The sequence below is a fragment of the Pseudorca crassidens genome, chromosome 18 (genome assembly GCF_039906515.1).
Source record: "Pseudorca crassidens isolate mPseCra1 chromosome 18, mPseCra1.hap1, whole genome shotgun sequence".
Taxonomy (NCBI): Eukaryota; Metazoa; Chordata; class Mammalia; order Artiodactyla; family Delphinidae; genus Pseudorca; species Pseudorca crassidens.
The window spans coordinates 68,306,019-68,324,752 of NC_090313.1; the positions used below are offsets into that span (position 1 = coordinate 68,306,019).

Consider the following 18,734-nt stretch of genomic DNA (forward strand, 5'->3'; position numbering starts at 1 on the left):
ACATGAAAAGATGCTCAACATGCCTAATCATTAGAGAAATGCAGATCAAAACTACCATGAGGTATCACCTCACACCAGTCAGAGTGGCCATCATTAAAAAGTCTACAAACAATAAATGCTGGAGAGGGCGTGGAGAAAAAAGAAACCCTCTTACACTGTTGGTGGGAATGTAAGTTGGTGCAGCCACTATGGAGAACAGTGTGGAGGTTCCAGCAGTCCCATTCCTGGGCATATATCTGGAGAAAACTCTACTTTGAAAATATACATGCACCCCAGTGTTCATTGCGGCACTATATACAATAGCCAAGACATGCAAGCAACCTAAATTTCCATCAACAGGTGAATGGATAAAGAAGATGTGGGGTGTGTGTGTGTGTGTGTGTGTGTGTGTGTGTGTATGGTGGAATATTACTCAGCTATAAAAAGTGAAATAATGCCATTTGCGGCAACATGGATGGTCCTAGAGATTATCATATTAAGTGAAGTAAATCAGATAAAGACAGATATGTTATTACTTATATGTGGAATCTAAAATAATGATACAAATGAACTTATTTACAAATCAGAAATAGACTCACAGGCTTAGAAAACAAACTTATGGTTACCAAAGGGGATAGTGGAGAGGGGGAGAGATAACTTAGGAGTTTGGGGTTAACAAACTGTGTCTTCTTTTAGTCTAAAATTAGATGACAATATCAGATTAAAATATCTGTAACTGTTGGTTGTTTTAACTCAAATTTTAGGGGTTTTTTTGGGGGGGAGTAAAACAGGCTCTTCACTGTTTACAAAGTTATTTATGAGTTGCAAAAATTCTCTATGTTTTTCTCTGTATTACCATGTTTTTCTCCTGTACTCTTCCATTCATCTTGACTGCCACAATCAGACAGAAAGTACAAGAACACTTTGCTTTTGCACCTGTAGTGAAAACCTTAGCAGCAGACATAATCATTCCAGGTCTGTCAGATAAATGCATACTTTTGGTATTTAAAATGTTCAACTTAACAGAATGATGTAATAATCACAAGTAGCAAGTGATTATGTATTTGAAGCAAAAATTCACAAAATTAAAGGGACAGATATTGTATTTGAAGGAAAAATTCACAAAATTAAAGGGTCATATTGACAAGCATTGTTGGAGATTTCACATCCCTCTCTCAGCAATTCATACAACAGCTGGACACCAAAAATCAGTCAGATACAGAAGGTGTGAGCCCTGTTAACCAGCTTGATCTGGTAGATGTATGTAAAACACCATACCCAGCATGGCAGCGGAATACCCATTCTTTTCAAAGGCGTATGGTACATTCACTTAGATAAACTGTATGCTGGGGGGTATAGTACATTTCAGTGCATTTAAAAAAGTTGAATTCACAAGGAGTATGTTCCTTGACTACAATTAAGTTAAATTAGAAGCCAATAAGAATTTGATATAAAGAAAAACCTCAAGTATCTGGAAATTTAAGAACACACTCCTAAATAATCCATGGGTAAAAGAAAATAATCACAAGAAAAATTAGAAAATATTGCAAATTGAATGATTATGATAATAGAATATTTCAAAATTTGTGAGATGCAGTTAAAGCAAAGCTTATGGCAAACATTTTGGCTTTATTTTTTTAAAGTCTTTATTGATTTTGTTACAATATTGCTTCTGTCTTACGTTTGGTTTTTCGGCTGCAAGGCACGTGGGGTCTTAGTTCCCCGACCAGGGATTAAACCCGCACCCCCTGCTTTGGAAGTCGAAGTCTTAACCACTGGATTGCCAGGGAAGTCCCAACACTAGGGCTTTAAATGCTTATATTAGAAAAGGCAAAAGATCTAAAAATCAGTGACCTAAGGGTCCATTTTAAGGGGCTAGAAAAAGTAAAATGAAGTAAATCCAAAGTAAACAGAAAGGGGAGGGAGGCGGGCAGGTGAGGAGAGAGACAAAACATTTTACCAATATCATGAATGAAAGAGGAATTACCTCTACATATCCAATAAACATATAATATAAAAGGGTATATTTTAACTAATTTTATGCCAATAAGTTCAACAACTTAGGTGAAATGGACAAATTTTTGAAAAACACAATTTACCAAAACTGATACTAGATGAAGCAGAAGATCTGAATAGCCCTCTATATTAAAGAAATTGAACTTACTAGAAAACAAAAAAGTACCAAAGAGAAAACGCCAAACTCAGATGGTTTTACTGATGAATTCTGTTAAAAATCTAAAGAAGAGGTAATAACCAGTCTTAAATTTTACAGAAAATGGAGGGAGAACAATTCCTAACCCATTTCATGATGCCAGCATAACCCTAAACATGATAAAGATATTATAAAAAAAGAAAATTACAGACCAGTATCTCTCATGAACAGAGACATAAAAATACTTAACATAATTTTAACAAATTGAATGAAGTAATAGATAAAGATATAATGTGTCGTGACCACACTGGGTTTATCCTAGAAAAGCAAGGCTGATGTAACATTCAAAAATCAATCGATATAATTCACCACATTGAACACAATGAAGGAGAAAACAATAGATTAACAGATTCTGAAAACTTATTTGACAACATAAGATTAAAAGACAAAAAAACAATCTTCCAGCAAAATAGATATGGAAGAGAATTTCCTGAATCTGTTAAAGGGCATCTATGAAAAACCTATAGCTAACATTGTACTTAATGATGAGATTTTGACCATTTGTTCCTTAAAAAGATCTGGAACAAAGTAAGGTTGCCTATTTTTAGAAAGAAAGAAACAAAACTCTCTCATTTATAGATGGCATGATTGTTTATGTATAAAGTCCTAAGATCCTACAAAATAACTACTAGAACCAAAAGATGAATATAGCAAGGTCATAGGATATAAGGTCAGTGTACAAAAATCATTGTATTTTTCTATATTAGCAGTGAACAATTGGAAAATGAAAAATAATAATTATATTGAAAATAGAGTTAAAAAGCCTTAGAATACTTAGGAACAAAAATATATAAAAGACATAATATCTGTACAGTGGTCACTCAAAATATTGCAGTGATAAACTAAAGAAAAACTAAATCATGCATTATACATAATTATGAATTAAAAGATTTATATTGTTAAGATGTCAGTTCTTGGGAGTTCCCTGGTGGTGCAGTGGTTAAGAATCTGCCTGCCAATGCATGGGACAGGTTTGATTCCCGGTCCGGGGAGATCCTGCATGCCGTGGAGCAACTAAGCCACTGTGCCACAACTACTGAGCCTGTGCTGTAGAGCCCGCGAGCCACAACTACTGAGCCCGCACGCCTAGAGCCCGTGCTCCACAACAAGAGAAGCCACCACAATGAGAAGCACGTGCATGGCAACAAAGAGTAGCCCCTGTTCGCTGCAACTAGAGAAAGCGTGTGTGCAGCAAAGGCCCAATGCAGCCAAAAAATAAATAAATTTACTGAAAGAAAAGAAAAAAGATGTCAGCTCTCGCTAAATTGAAATATAACTTTATTTAAATCTAAACAATAATTCAAATAGACTTTTTTGGGTAAAAATTGACAGTCTAATTCAAAACTGTGTGGAAAGGACTGTGAATCTAAAAGGACTTAGAATAAAGCAATCCTGGAAAAGTACAACAAAGTTGGAGCTCTTAAGCTATCTGACTTCAAGACTTAGCATACAGCTACATTAATCAGGATTTTACTAACATGAAGGTTGACCAGTAGATAATAAAACACAATAGCCCACACATTATGGTCACTTGATTTTCAGCAATTCACCAGGGCAAACAACTTGGGAAACAAAAGTCTTTTCTATAAATGGTGCTGGAACAACAGGATATCCATATGAAAAAACAATGAAACTTGACCCCTTCCTCATACCATATAAAAATTAATTCAACATGAAGTATAGAGAGGGCTATCATATAAAGCTAAAACTATAAAGCTTCTAGAATAGGACTGTTCAGTAGAACTTTCTGCAGTGTTAGAAATGGCCTATATCTGCTCTCCAGTAAGGTAGCTGCTAGTCATATTATTGAGTATTTGAAATGTGGGTATTGTGACTTAGGAAATGAATTCAAATTTGTGTTTAATTTTTAATTAATTCATATTTAAATAGACTCATGTGGCTTATGGCTACTGTACTGAACACTACAGTTCTAGAAAAAAGCCTAGGAGAATGTTTTCGCTAGCTGAGGGTAGGCAGCTGTTCCTTATGACACAGAAAGCAATAACTATAACAGTAAGAGTAGATGAATTAGACTCTTCAAAATTTACAGCTTTTTCTCTCATAAGACACCACTAAGAAAATAAATAGGCAAACTACAGACTGGGAGAAGATATTTGCAAAACAAATATATTGACAAAATACTGATATTAGGATATACAAAGAACTCTTAAAGTTCAATAATAGACCTACAGTCCAATTAAAATGGAGGTAAAGTATTCAGATAGACACTTCACAAAGGAAGGCAATACACAAGCCCAATAAGCAGCAGAAAAAATGCTTAACGTACTTTGTTGTCATGGAAATGCAAATTAAAGCATGAGATACTACCACACATACCTCTGAAAGGCCAATATTTAAAAATTAAAACTGACAGTATTAAATGCTATCCAAGATGTGGAACAACAGGAATTCTCATACATGGATGGTGGGAGGGTAAATTGGTACTGTTTGGGGGAAAGTTCTGCTAGTTTCTTCTAAATTTGTAAAATAACCCTTCAATTCAATTCCTAGACATTTACCTAAGAGAAATAAAAACATACGTTCACAAAAAGATGTACAGAAGATCTTGCAGTTTTATTCATAATGATAAAAATAAGAAACAGCCGAAGTGCTGATCGATAAGAGAATGGATAAATAAGCTGTGGCGTATTTATACTACGGAATACTGTTCCTCAATAAAAAGGAACAAAGCAGCCCCATGGATAAATCTCAAAAACATCATGCAAGTGAAAGAAACCTTACATAAAAGGACATGTGCTGTGAGATTTGATTTATACGTAGTTTAAGGAGAGACAAGAGTAATGTGAGATAGAAAAGTATCAGAAATGTGGTTGCCTCTTATGGGGGATGAGACTGACCAAGAAGGAACATAAGGAACTTTCTGGGGTTATGAGAATGTTGATTAGGTAGTTTGTGTCACATAGTTTTGTACGTTTGTCAAAACTCATAGAATAGTACCCTTAAGATTGGTGCATTTTATTTTATGTAACTTTTACCCGAAAATAAAATAATTCGAACTGTAGCTATACGTTTAGGGGTTTAGTGTACTGAAGTCTACAACTTACTTTGAAATGCTTCAGTGCAATAAAATAGGTTGATGTATATGGCCAGTGGGATGATTCATACATGACAAAGCATAGACAGTAAGTGTTCACCATAGACTCTAGGCAGTGGGTATATAAGTGTTCCCTGTACAAATTCTTAATTCTTTCAACTTTTAAGAATTAAGAAATCTTAATTCTGTCAACCTTCCTGTATGTTTGAACATTTTCCTAATGAATGTTGGAAAAATGTTTAATGTGATCTTTCATTATAAAAGTGATATATGCCCCACAAAGATATTTGGAAAATGTAGAAAATTAAAGGAAGAAATAATATTTTCTATAGCCCAACTATCCAGAAATAATGATTACTTGACGCTTTTGCTTTGTCTTTTTTTTTGCCTTATTTTTTCTTTAATGGCTATGATCATATTTTATATGCTGTCCTGTATCTTATACTTGTCTCCTATAGAAATATACTATTTTTTCCCCAGTAAGCTTTTTTTTTTTTCTGTACGCGGGCCTCTCACTGTTGTGGTGTCTCCCGCTGCGGAGCACAGGCTCCGGACGCGCAGGCTCAGCGGCGATGGCTCACGGGCCCAGCCGCTCCGCAGCATGTGGGATCTTCCCCGACCGGGGCATGGACCCGTGTCCCCTGCATCGGCAGGCGGACTCTCAACCACTGCGCCACCAGGGAAGCCCCCCCAGTAAGCTTTATAACATATTTCCACTGCCAGATAATATTCTGCTGAGCTTACTTAAGCATCCACTCATTTTGTGTGTTTAAATTGTTTTTCCTGTTTTACTGATAGACTAATGGATGGCATTTTACAGGAAGTTTGTTCTGTGTTTGAGATCCTTGTAAGTGAAAGTACCATGTGGAAGGGTATATGAAGTTTCAGAGCCCATCATACACATGTCAAATTGTTGACTTTTCCATCCCTTTTACAGAGTGATGCCTGAGACATCTCCACAGAACCCCCAAAGCTCCTCAAAGCCCAATTAAAATACCACCCACTGATCTGGAATATTTGAGTTATTCACTGGCTATGTGACAAAGTGGATTTTTAAAAATCCATTTATTTTTGTCATTCTAAGGTTCAGAGAGGTTTAGTAAGTTGCCAGAGGTCCCAGCCAGTAATGGGCAGAGCCACCCTTTGATCCCGTACATGTCAAGGCAGTATTCAGCGCAAAACGTGCTTAAGAATGCTTATTAACTGAACACACGGATAACTGAAGGTCACAAAGGCTGAGATCAATTTAGAGTTACATTTCCTATGTATTTCCCTTCAGAACTGTGAAAGACTTAGGTTAGTTTCTTTCTGATATGAGCCTGGATGACGTTCTCATTTGCATATTGGTTTATTTGTTCTGTCCATCTACCTACCTCATGTAAAGGAAGCAGGCTTCTGATTTTCCTTTGGCTCAGAACACAGGTGAAGCCCATGTATTCTAAGTTGCTAATTGTGTATTGTTGGAAATGTGGTCCAGGTCAGAGTGACATGAATATCCTGAGGACTCTTTCTTTGCCTTCCAGGCTTCTAGTGTGAATCACAAAAGGATTCATGTGTATGGTGTGTGATCCTCTCCTCTGAGGGATGCGTGCCTGTAGGTTTCCATAGGCAGCAGGGGTATTCTCTGGTGTCCTCAGTGTCTGGGCATCCTGCACACTCACGGGGAAGAGTGAGCTGGGCTGCCATCAGCACAGACACTGTACTCGGCAGCAGTGTGAGCCGTGCCCCAGAAAGCTGTGATTCCAGGGGCTGTGGAGACTGCTGGCTTGTGGGGACATGGCCCTCCTCTAAAACGGAGACTAGAAAGGCAGGGGCCGGTTCCTTTATAAACAAACCCAGAGGAGGGATTGGTTGTCCTTGTGCACAAGGAAGAAAACAGGCTAATCATTCCTTATTTATTACATTTCTCTGCTCAGAGAGCGAATCAAGTATTGCTGTGAGCAGCTGCGTACCCTGTTGCCGTATGTGAAGGAGAGAAAGAATGACACAGCTTCGATTCTCGAGGCAACAGTTGACTACATGAAGTATGTCCGGGAGAAAATCCCTCCAGCCATCATGGGCCAGGTAGTCAACTCTCAAGCCCTTGAAATTTATTCTCGCAGACAGTGCTTTAATGCTACAGTTTTATTTCTTTTATTTTTTATAGTTAGAAATGTGTGTGTGTGTGTGTGTGTGTGTGTATACGAAAAAAATCTATAGCTATAGCTATCTAAGTAGATCTCAATCTCTTTCTCTCTTCATTTCTTAGATTACTGAAGTACTTCAGATCAATAGGAGGTTTTGTAAGAAACGACAAACGCCCATCCAGCTATCCACCCCAGGCACGATTATGGCACAAAGGTATGATCATCTGAATCTTGTGAATCTGAGGTCGCCTTGTTATTTTTCTCTGGTACTAATGCTAGAAATGAGACAGGCACTGAACCCACCCATAATGAGAACTAAATGGTACTGATGAACCTAGCTGCAGGGCAGGAATAAAGAGGTAGACATAGAGAATGGACTTGATGACGTGGGCTGGGTGGGTGAAGCTGGGGCTAAGTGAGAGTAGCATCGACTTATATACACTACCGAATGTAAAATAGTTGGCTGGTGGGAAGCAGCCGCATAGCACAGGGAGATCAGCTTGGTGCTTTGTGATGACCTAGAGGGGTGGGATAGGGAGGGTGGGAGGGAGGCTCAAGAGGGAGGGGATATAGGGACATGTGTATGCACGTGGCTGATTCGCTTTGTTGTGCAACAGAAACTAACACGGTATTGTGAAGCAATTATATTCCAATAAAGGTCTATTAAAAAAAATAGAATCAGTAAACTTTTCCCATTGCTGATGTGTATCATTTAATTACAGTGATAAAATATGTAATATTCTCAGGCCCATGATGCTTTCATCATTTGACTCACTCACTCTTCTTTTGTTGTTTCTTAAAATGGGGCTTTACGAGTAGTGCCTGTGGTGATTGACAATGCAGTCAGGATGCGATAGATTCTAGCATTCCTCTGTCACCAGGGCAGTCCAGCCCCATTTTCAGTTGGAAGTCCTTAAAGACATTTCTAGTATAATAGGTGACGTGCCAGATGAATGCTTCCTTGTTTAAATTGATTAGAATGTGTACACCAAGAAAAACTCTAAAGGAGAAGTAAACCATTCCTCCATATCCTAAAGAACCATCATGAATCCTCTTCTACAGTTTGTTCTTATATTTAATCCAGAGCATAGGCTCTGTCTGTGCTTTTTAGAAATAGAATGTAAGAAGAGCAGTTCAACTCAGCAATGTTCATATCATCTTCCTTGAGAAATGCCTAAAGAATGTTTTGTTTTTTTAAGAGAAAACAGTGTGTTGACAAGCACTTATTCACCTGTGAGAGGGATCAGATTCCTGGCTAATAAACGCTTGAACGTGTACTCTGTTCCTGCCTCCGGGGCTCCCTTGGATGAAGCTGTGAGAGGTGAGCTCCGCCCACCGCCCTGTGCAGCCGTAGTGTGCATGGGCGCGCGTGTGTGTCCTGCTCACCCTGGGCCTTCTGTGCAGGCACTGCCGCAACCAGGGGATGGAGCGTAGCTGGAAGATTACACCCTGAGTCCTTTGGTGCTGTCTGCTTGAAAGACACGGCTGGCCACTGGCATTTAAATAATGGTACCCCAGAAAGTGGGCTGAAAATTGACTCTCATTACCAGAAATCTCATCTTAATGATAGATGATGAGCACACTGATGACTATGTGTATTTCTGAATAGAATCTAAAGGGAGGGAAGTATTCATATTAATTCAGTGCTAACAGTGTGCAGGCAGACCTCAGAAATACCGTGAGTCCTGTTCCAGACCACTGCAATAAAGCGAATATCGCAATAGGGTCACACGTGTTTTGGTTTCTCAGTGCATATAAAAGTTATGTTTACACACTATCGTAGTCTATTAAGTATGTAATACATATGTCTGAAATATTAATGTACATGCCTTAATTTTAAAATATGTCATTGCTTTAAAATGCTAGCCATCGTCTGAGCCTCCAGCAAGTAGTAGTTTAACATCAAAGATCACTGATCACCAGCTGGTGCTTTGTGACTGCCTGGAGGGGTGGGATGGGGAGGGTGGGAGGGAGGGAGACGCAAGAGGGAAGAGATATGGGAACATGTGTATATGTGTGGCTGATTCACTTTGTTATAAAGCAGAGACTAACACACCATTGTAAAGCAATTCTACTCCAATAAAGATTAAAAAAAAATTCTAACCATCATCTGACAATGCAAGGTTGCCACAAACCTTCAGTTTGTTTAAAAAAAAAAAAAACAACTCTTCAAAACACAATGGAAGTACAATAAAGCAAAACACAGTAAAATGAGATATGCCTGTATAAAAATATTAAACGTATTTTTAATAAGGAACATGGATTCACATCACACCTAGGAAGGTTGAAGCATACCTTTGAAAATCCTGAAACAACCGAAATAATAAAGCGATTTCCTTACAACCTGAAATCAAAAAAAAAAAAGATCACTGATCACAGATCACTGTAACAAATATGCTAATAATGAAAAGGTTTAAGATATTGTGGGAATTAGCAACATGTGACACAGAGACATAAAGGGAGCAAATGCTGTTGGAAAAACGGCACCAATAGACTCACTTGATGTAGGGTTGCCACACACCTTCAATTTGTAAAAGAACAGAGTGGCTGCAAAGTGCAATAAAACAAGGTCTGCCTGTACTGAGCATTTAACCTATTAATTGATTTACCTCCTTTGTGTCTTTGCTTAATTGTCACCTTCTCAGTGAGTCTTTCTCAACCACCCAATTAAAACCGCACACTCCTTCCCAGCATCACATAATACGTGGGACTCCTTATCCACTCCCTCTGCTGTATTTGTCTTCATAGCACTGTTCTCCTTCTAATATTCTTTTCTTGCCTATTTTTTTCTTGCCTGTCTTCTGCCACTAGAATATCAACTCCACAAGGACAGGGATTTTTTTGCCTCTTTTGTTCATTGCTGTATCTCTAGTACCTAGAACAATGACCAGCTCACAGTAGGTGATCAAGAAACATTCATTATATGAATATTCCATTGTGAATATTCAATGTTTACCCACTGGGAGGCATTTTTGTTATTTGTATTATAAAGTCCAGGCATGCCCATGTGCTTGTACAAATAAGAAGATGGAAAAAAAGCAGAGCCAGAGTAAAAGCACACAGCTGCCAGCTTGTGACTTCTCATACATATTCCCAAAGGTTATTCTTCACTGAGAAGCCAGTAGGTTATGGAGCATGTAACCTGCGTGTTAGGTGCTGATGACCAGAGGCCCTACCATCTCCTCCCCTGCCTGAGTCTGAGGTCACCTTTCTACTGGTTTCCTCGAAGGGATTCCACTGCCTCATGTCAGCACCTCCCTGTGCTGGGAATGCCCTTTCCCACGCTCTGCCTGGCTCACCCCCAGTCATCGCTTAGTTTCAGCTTAAATGTTTCTGCCTCAAAGATGGGGACACGAGGACAGACATGGTGCAGTTCTTGTTCTTAGGGAGCTCGCAAATGAGCAGCAGACAGGGTCATAAAGCAAAATATGATTCGTGTGTTATTTTAAGTGCTGTCGTCGAGGTACCATGCACATTATGGGGACATTGTGGAAACAACGGGAACAAACGAGGTTACGGGGGATGGTGTCTAAAGTCAAAAGAGAAAGGGTCTCCAAATAGGACATTGCCCTCCTTGTTCATGTAATCAACCTCAGGGTATTTATTCGTCAATTTAGACTTTTTTCCTGACTTAGGGGAGAGGGAAGGAGAATAGAAAAAAAAGTAGCCATGAGCCATGGTTAATCTACTTAAAGTAGCTATGGCTGAATGTCACAAAGAATGATTCAGTCAGCCCAGATTAAATCAGATAGGGGTCAGGCCACAGGTGTATGCCTGTCAGTGTTACTTCTTATACACACAGTACGTACTTCTGCATTTTCACTATTCATATCCTGCAGAAACTCTGAAACACTCTTGTGATGGTAGTGAGTTCAGGCCTTTCTGTGTCGCAGGATCTCTTGGTTTTGCATCACCTAAAATGACTGTTCTTGGGAAGAAACAAATCCACTAGGACCATAGGCTTATGTCAGGTTCAGACTGGACAAGACCTTGAAGGTCACTGAGTCAAAACCCCTACTTCGATTTTATTTATATACATTTTTCCATTTGAAAAGCAGTATTAGTCCTTTACTAAAACCCAGTTAAGATAATAACTGTATTCATTTTTAAATGTATTCCCTTCAAGTCTTTTTCTACACTACAGTCTTTTTCTACATTACAGTCGTAATCATATTGGATCTCCAATTTTGTCTCTGGCTTTTTTACTTAACATTGTGTCCTGTCCACTTGAATTTTGTATTATGCAGCCCTCAGCACCATTGTAATGGTTTTAGTAGTTTATCAAACGATTTATAGAATAGTTTTCTTAGTCGGCCTCCTGTTGCTACATTTAGTGTTTGCAGTTTTGTGGGGAGAGTGATTTTATGCATAATATGATAGTAAATATTTCCCTGTAGATTTTTCTGTATTTTGGACTTTTTTCTTGGTCTGGATACCTGGAAGTGAGTGACGAGTGAGTTAGGGAACGTGAGCACATGCACAGCTGGTCACGCATGTTGCCAAATGGTTTTTGAAAGAGGACTGGCACAGTTGAAATCAGTTAATAAGTCTTTCGGATTTCACTTTCACCACCTAGGCCGGTAAATTGAAGGCTGGAGAAGTTAAATGGCCACCTGAAGCCCCCTGGTTTCTGTGCTAAATCTGACCTGTAACCCAGAAGTGCTGATATCGGTCAACATTAGACTTCCATAGGCTGCCTTTACTTGTCCTTTTTCACAAGTCTCTGTACACTTTTGCCGAAATGATTTTTCACAAATATTCCAGATACATTTGTATTTAAAGTAGACATAAAGCTATGTTCCTTTGCCTTTATTCCTGTCAGTATCCAGAAGAAAATAAATAGGTGTTCAGGGAAGTCACTGGCGGTCCAGTGGTTTGGACTCCGTGCTTCCACTGCAGGGGGCGTGAGCTTGATCCCTGGTCAGGGAGATCCCTCAAGCCGCACAGCGCGGCCAGAAAGTTTAAAAACAAAACAAGGTATTCCCGATATTGAGATTACATTGTTAACATTCATTATATATTAAAAAAAATTTTCTGCCTTCTAGTTACTGCACAAAATATAGCTATATAACAGTATAACCCACTTCACTCATAGAAAATCAGTGAGTGAGTTGTGGCTGGATGGAGTTCTTCTTTCCAACATTCTCCCATGCTTCATAGGGATGACCACAGTTTTTATGATGGCGAGACATGCGCACGCGCACACAATGGCATAGAGGTATGATGCGTCTCCAAAATCTGTCTTTTAGTGACATGTGAACACTAATTTATAGTGTGTGTATCGCTCTAAATGCCACTACCAGAAAGTTCACTTTGTTTTTACATCAGCATTTGAGTATAGCAGTAGTCTTAAGTTTGGACCATGAGGAGATGAAATAGAGGGCAATGTATTTCAAATATAGTAGTTCAGGGTTACTGATTTGCATCTACTGATGGATACTTGCTTTGTTTTTATTAAAGGTCAGTCGAGCTCTGCGTCAGAGAACACTGTTGGCGCCGTGTGTAAAACCCGAATCCCCAGCACAGCTCACTCTCTCAATTCCTTCCGTGCTGTCAGATACTATTCTAAAGTCGTCCCTTCCTATGATGCCGCTGCCGTAACAAATCAGAACATTTCGGTACATTTTCCAACAGCTGTGCCCAAAGTCTCGAAGTTTCTTCCTCAGCACTGCAATTCTGTGTTGGGCCAGGCGTGCGCAGCACACCCCAACTGTCTGGTAAGTCTTCTGGGGTCTGTGGGTCAGGCTGGGCTCTTTCATCCCAGCCAGCAGGAGCCCCTGGCCTGCGTTTTGTTGTTCATGCTCTGGTTAGAAACCTCATCGCCTGGCACCGGGGGAGTCAGCCCAGGCTCTGGCTCCCCGTGCCGCCCCACTGCTCTCTCCATATCCAGAGTTGGTGAATCTGGACGTGGCTCCGCTGCTATGACTGGAAGTGACCAGGCGGAACCTAATCTCCTCTAGAGCCCCTCCTCGCTCCCCCCGCCCGACCCTGCTTTCTACGGTGCCACCTCCCATTCCACCAGCCGCACCCTCCACTGGCACCGTGGCTCGCTGCTGATTTCTCTCTTAGGCCGGCACCAGTCACACACCCTATGACAGCCTGTTCTTGTGACACCAACCAGGCCGATTTCAGATCCCAGGTGTCCTCATAGCACAGATACTTACTGAGCACCCACTGTGTTCTAGCATTGTGCTAACCACCGGAAATGTAGTATCTAAAGATAGACCACAATCCCTGCCGTCATGAAGCCTGAGTCTCCCAGGGAAGCGGGCACAGAAGCAGACAGTCATGATGCGCATTGGCGCGCACGGGAGGAGACCCTCGTGTCTATAGGGTAATACGGGTGTGGGCAAGGATTGGGACTGCTTACCCCTGGAGGAAGTACTGTGTGAGCTGAGATCCAAAGAGTAAGAATTAGCCCAGTGGAGAGGTTAGGAGTTGGGAGTGAGGAAGGGAAAAGCAGTCCAGCATGGATCAGTGGTATCTTCATTTTTGGGAAGAATTGTCCAATTCTAGAGGAAGACCTGAACTTGACTGGCCTGCTTAAAATGGACTCTGATAGCCTTAATATAATTATTGATACTTTTGCATATTAATAATAGTTACCGTGTTTTGAGCACTCAATAGGTAATGTGCCAGATACCCTACGTACTTAATGTGGGTGATCTAATGAATCTTTGACACAGTCATTGAGGTAGGGACCATTATTTCCATATGACATCTATAAAGTGGGAATAATAGTGACTGTCCCAAAAAACATTTATGAGAAAAATGTTTGAAAGAGCATTAGAAAGAAATTTTAAAATATGAAGTATCTACAGATATAATACTGTTACTAATGGTCATTAGTATACCAGCATATTATTTTTTTAATTGTGACCTACCCTTACTGTGTGTAGTTTTTTCGGAGAATTGTTACAACAATGTATAATTACTTTTAGTAACTATGAATAATACCTATTTTAAAACCTGTAGTGTATTCACCTGAGGAGTTCATGGTTTTACAATTTCCTATTGCTTGAGGACATAGAAAATGTATTTGTGACATTATGAGTAAGAACAGGCCAGGATTCAATTAATGTGTTTTTTTTTTCACCTTTGCAGCAACAGTTTTGGGCATATTAATAGCACATGTTTGAAATTCACACTCTAGACCACCTACTGGGTGCCGTTTGACAATACAAGAAGAATGGAACAAAGAATGATCTTGAAAGCTACACCCGGAGACCTACTATCAAAAGGGTTTGCATTGTATGGCTTCTGATAAATGTGCTAAAAGCTTCTGCAGTCAGAAAGACAGGCAGCAAAAGTGCTAGCCATAGGTTTTTACTTACCTTCACACATACTTGGATCTCCCCCAACCCAGGTGCTACAAGAACAAACGGCCTAGGTGAGCTAGACTCTTTTTTTTTTTTTTTTTCTCAAAAAATATTCCACAATTTATGCGAAAGGTACATGATAAAGAAGATCCACGTAGACTGGGTAAAGTGCATTGGTGTCACTAAGTACAGATGTTGCAACTTGATTCTTACTTTTAGTATCACTGTGAATTACTGTCACTTATTTCTAGGTGGTATCGTTTCCAGATTTGACATTTGAGAGAGCTTCCTTGGCTATTCACTATTCAAACTCAGATACCATAGTTTGAGAGAGGTGTTTACCTCCTCACTTGACTACTAATGAATAAACTGACATGTTTGTTTTTGCATTTCACCATCCCTTGAGTGAAATGATAGCTAATAGGTAAATTTTTCTTTCTGGCTCTTTAGTTACAGACTAGCAGGCCTTTCTTTGTTTTTCATCTCCTTCTTCCTATGGGTATCAGAAAAGATTGCTGAAAATAAGGGGAGAAAAATGTTTGTTTTATATTTCACTAAAATGTTCTTATGCATAGTATAAGTATTATTGTTAAAGAAAATATTCAGTTCTGACCCTCAAAACGGTAACCCATTTTTGTTCTGTTCAATAAATATGGGTTCCCTCTTTTAGTAGTACTGTGTAGGGACTTTCATTTTACAAGATTTTTGAGGATTTGGAAAATTACTTTCGGCATAGCCAAATTTTCATGTTAAATTGTGTAACTTTTCTTTGAGGATGGCATGGTAATGGAATTTGTAGATGTTTGACAAACTTGATAAAGGAACTAGAAGTTTCCAACTAAGATTCTATGCTTATTATTATAAATGTGTGCTCGACTCTTGCCTTTGGGGGTAGTAATGGCTTTGACATTGTAGGAGAACCTGTTGAGGTATTTTGAGTATTTTGGGATGACTTCATATGTTCACAGCTGGTCTTAATTTCTACTGGGACTTTTTCTTTGCATCAGCGTTTTCCTAAATTCACACGTGGACCATGAGACACAGCCTGTGGCTGGGAATTCTACCTAGAGAGGTGACCCACAGATCCTGTCTACCTGCTGTTATCAATCCCCTTTTTCCTTTCAACATGAAGAGGAGACTACCAGATCAGTCTTTTTTTTCAACGCTGGTTCCCATGATCCTGAACTTCATGCAAATGTCCAAATTCATTTTTAATACCAGAATTTTAGTTTTAATAAATTATGCTCTTCCAGGTCAGTTCAGCTCTCAGCCGGGGAGGAAAGGTTAGTTGGGCCTCAGCCTGTAAAGAAGAACACACTTTTCCTTTGTAAAATCAGGTTGACCGGTCATGAGACAGTTGCAGTGTCGTTTTCACAATGAAAAGGTGCAAAGAGTTTGTCTAGAAAAGTTGGCAGCTTGCGGTTTTCACATTGGTGGTTCTAGCAGCCCCTGTCCCTATCCAAACAGGGAGTAGGGGCAGAAGCAAATGTTTATTGACCCCTTTCTGTGGCTTAGGCAAATTATGAGACATATCCTCGAGGGAGAGGAACTTGGCCTTACTTGTTTCCAGACCCTCATTGTCAGCCATCTTGCTGGCTGGCTGGCTGGATGTACACGTGCTTGGATGGGTACCTGGGGGAATGAGGACCCAAGAGGAAGGAGGCGTCTGAACATGGGTGATGATTATGAGAAGGGAAAGGGGGGGACGTGGTCAAGCCCTTAGGGACCCGTTTGAGGTCAAGAGGGAAGGAAGAGTGGAAGTAGATATTTGGCCATCCATCACTGTAGTTTTTATTGAGAGTGTATCACTACTCTGTTTACACTTATTTCCCACCCCTCACCATACTTTTCTAATATATGAGTTGTATGGTCTCCCAGCATAGCAGAAATGGCAGTCATTGGTAGTGTTTGTAAACAAACTGTTGTGTGTTCAGTGGAGAACATGCAAATGTTGAACACCTCAAAAATCATTCAGTTATTTATTAATTTGTTCAGTAACTATTTGGCAGGCATTGTCTTAAATGCTGGGAAAACAGCTATATATATGACATCGTCTTTTTAACTTTTTTTGTCTAGGAGCTTAAAGTTTACTGGGAGAGACAGGTAGGCTGGAACTGCAGTAGAGTTTGGTGAGTGCTATGCGGGGGGAGAAATATGAAGTACTAAAAAGCAACACTCACACCATTCTGGGGATTCATGGGAGGTTTTAGGGGTAGTGACGTCTGCGCTATCCTCATTTCTGAAACTGGTAGTAACAGTACCTGCCTCTTAAGGTGGTTGTGAAGATTAAATGAGATAATACATGTGAAAGCTCTTAGAACAGTGTCTGGCGCACTGTATAGGTGTCATCGCCCCCACAATTATAACAATGATTAAGCTGAGATTTTAAGGACCAGTAGGCATAAACTAAGCCAAGAGGTGGAGATTTGGGGACTGGTTAGGGAGATAAGTTTTCAGGCAGAACTGTATTTGCAAAGGAACGACGGAAAGGACAGCATAACACGTTTGGAGAAGTGAAGGTAATTCCACGTGGCTGTGCAGAGAGTTCAGGTGTGGGGTGGAGGAGGGATGGAGCAGGGAGATAGGCGGGAGCAGAGAGAGAGAGGCAAGGGCCACATGACACTGCCCTCTTGGAACTTTAAACAGTTCTTTTGTTGCTGTCATGGTATTGACATCATCAGATATGCATTTTTAGGGTGAGCACTCTGGCTTTGGTGAGTTAAAGGCAGAATGAATCGAAGGGGGCTTAAAGCACCTCGGGGGAAGGAGTGGCTGTTCCAGTAATTCAGACAAGAGATGGCCCGAAATACGTCATTGGCTGTGGGGATGAAGAGAAGAGGCAAATCTGGTCGATATTAAGGGGGCAGAATTAGCAAGAGTAGGTAGATGATCCAATACAGGGGTGGTGAATAAGGGCAAAGTAGAAAGGATAACAGCCAGGTTTCTGGCTTCGGTTGCTGGACAGATCATATTGACGTTCACTGGGGGAGCACAAGGAAAAGAGCATTTGGAGGGATGGCGCTGGATGATGACAGTTTCACCTGGGAACGTGCTGCATTGGGTGCGTGGGGGGTAGCCTAGCGGAAGCAGCTAGAACACACGCAGATCTGTGCAGCACAGGTGGGGGCTCTGGGTGAGAGATGACGCAGTTTAGGGCATCGTCAGCCAGGGGTGGGGGAATGTTGAAGTGGGTGATTCAGTCATTAAATGATGGGATGATCCACAAGGGCCTTCTGACCCTGCAATTCTATTATCATTCATCATAAGAAGTCACTGGGTCAGGCCCCCAATGTCACATGACACTGCAAGTTACCAGAGATTTGAGACACGTGGGTAGAGCCCTCTAAGGCAGAGGGTACAACTTGCCCATGGCAGCTGTGTTTGTTTACTGTTGTTTTTTTTTTAATTTATTTTTCCTTCCAGTTTTATTGAGGTATAGTTGACATACAGCACTGTATAGGTTTAAGGTGTGCAGCATCATGACTTGACTTACGTGCGTCATGGAACGATGACCACAGGAAATTTAGTGAATGCTCATCAACTCATATAGATACAAAATCAAAGAAAAAATATTCTTCCCTGTGATGACAACTCTTAGGATTTGCTCTTTTAACAACTTTCCTATATAACGTACAGCAGGGTTAGTTGTATTAATCACGCTGTGCATCATATCCCTAGTAGTACACTTATAACCGGAAGCTTGTACTTTTGGAAACCACCTTCATGCAATTCCCCCTCTCCCCAACCCTTGTGAGAAATTAAATTTCTCCGAATTTCTAGCTTCTGAAAAATTCAAAACATCAGCAATACTGGCTCTATTTCTACTTAGGCAAAATAGCAACACATTGCTCAGGTAAGTAGTACCCAGCCCTACGTATGGGGTGTCAGGTTCCCACCCAGCTTGCCTCCTTCATTGAAATGACTTTGCCTGGTCCCTATAGGTATTCCAGTTTGTCCCCTACAAAGAGAATCGCTTGGTGGATGGAGAGTGGCAGCACGTTAAAATGCACACTCCCAGGCCATGCCCCACAGGGTCAGATGGG

At 40.3% G+C, this 18,734-nt stretch overlaps 1 protein-coding gene across 1 annotated transcript in view; it reads left to right on the forward strand.

Moving 5' to 3' along the window:
- The window catches only part of SOHLH2 (spermatogenesis and oogenesis specific basic helix-loop-helix 2), a 40,965-nt gene extending 25,432 nt beyond the window's left edge, over positions 1-15,533 (forward strand). Inside the window, exons 7-11 of the mRNA XM_067713348.1 lie at positions 7,163-7,310; positions 7,495-7,586; positions 8,572-8,693; positions 12,833-13,089; positions 14,477-15,533. Of these exons, the coding sequence (XP_067569449.1) occupies positions 7,163-7,310; positions 7,495-7,586; positions 8,572-8,693; positions 12,833-13,089; positions 14,477-14,497 (640 nt within the window). The 3' untranslated portion in view covers positions 14,498-15,533. The remainder of the gene's footprint in view (positions 1-7,162; positions 7,311-7,494; positions 7,587-8,571; positions 8,694-12,832; positions 13,090-14,476) is intronic.
- The last annotated feature ends 3,201 nt before the right edge of the window (positions 15,534-18,734 follow it).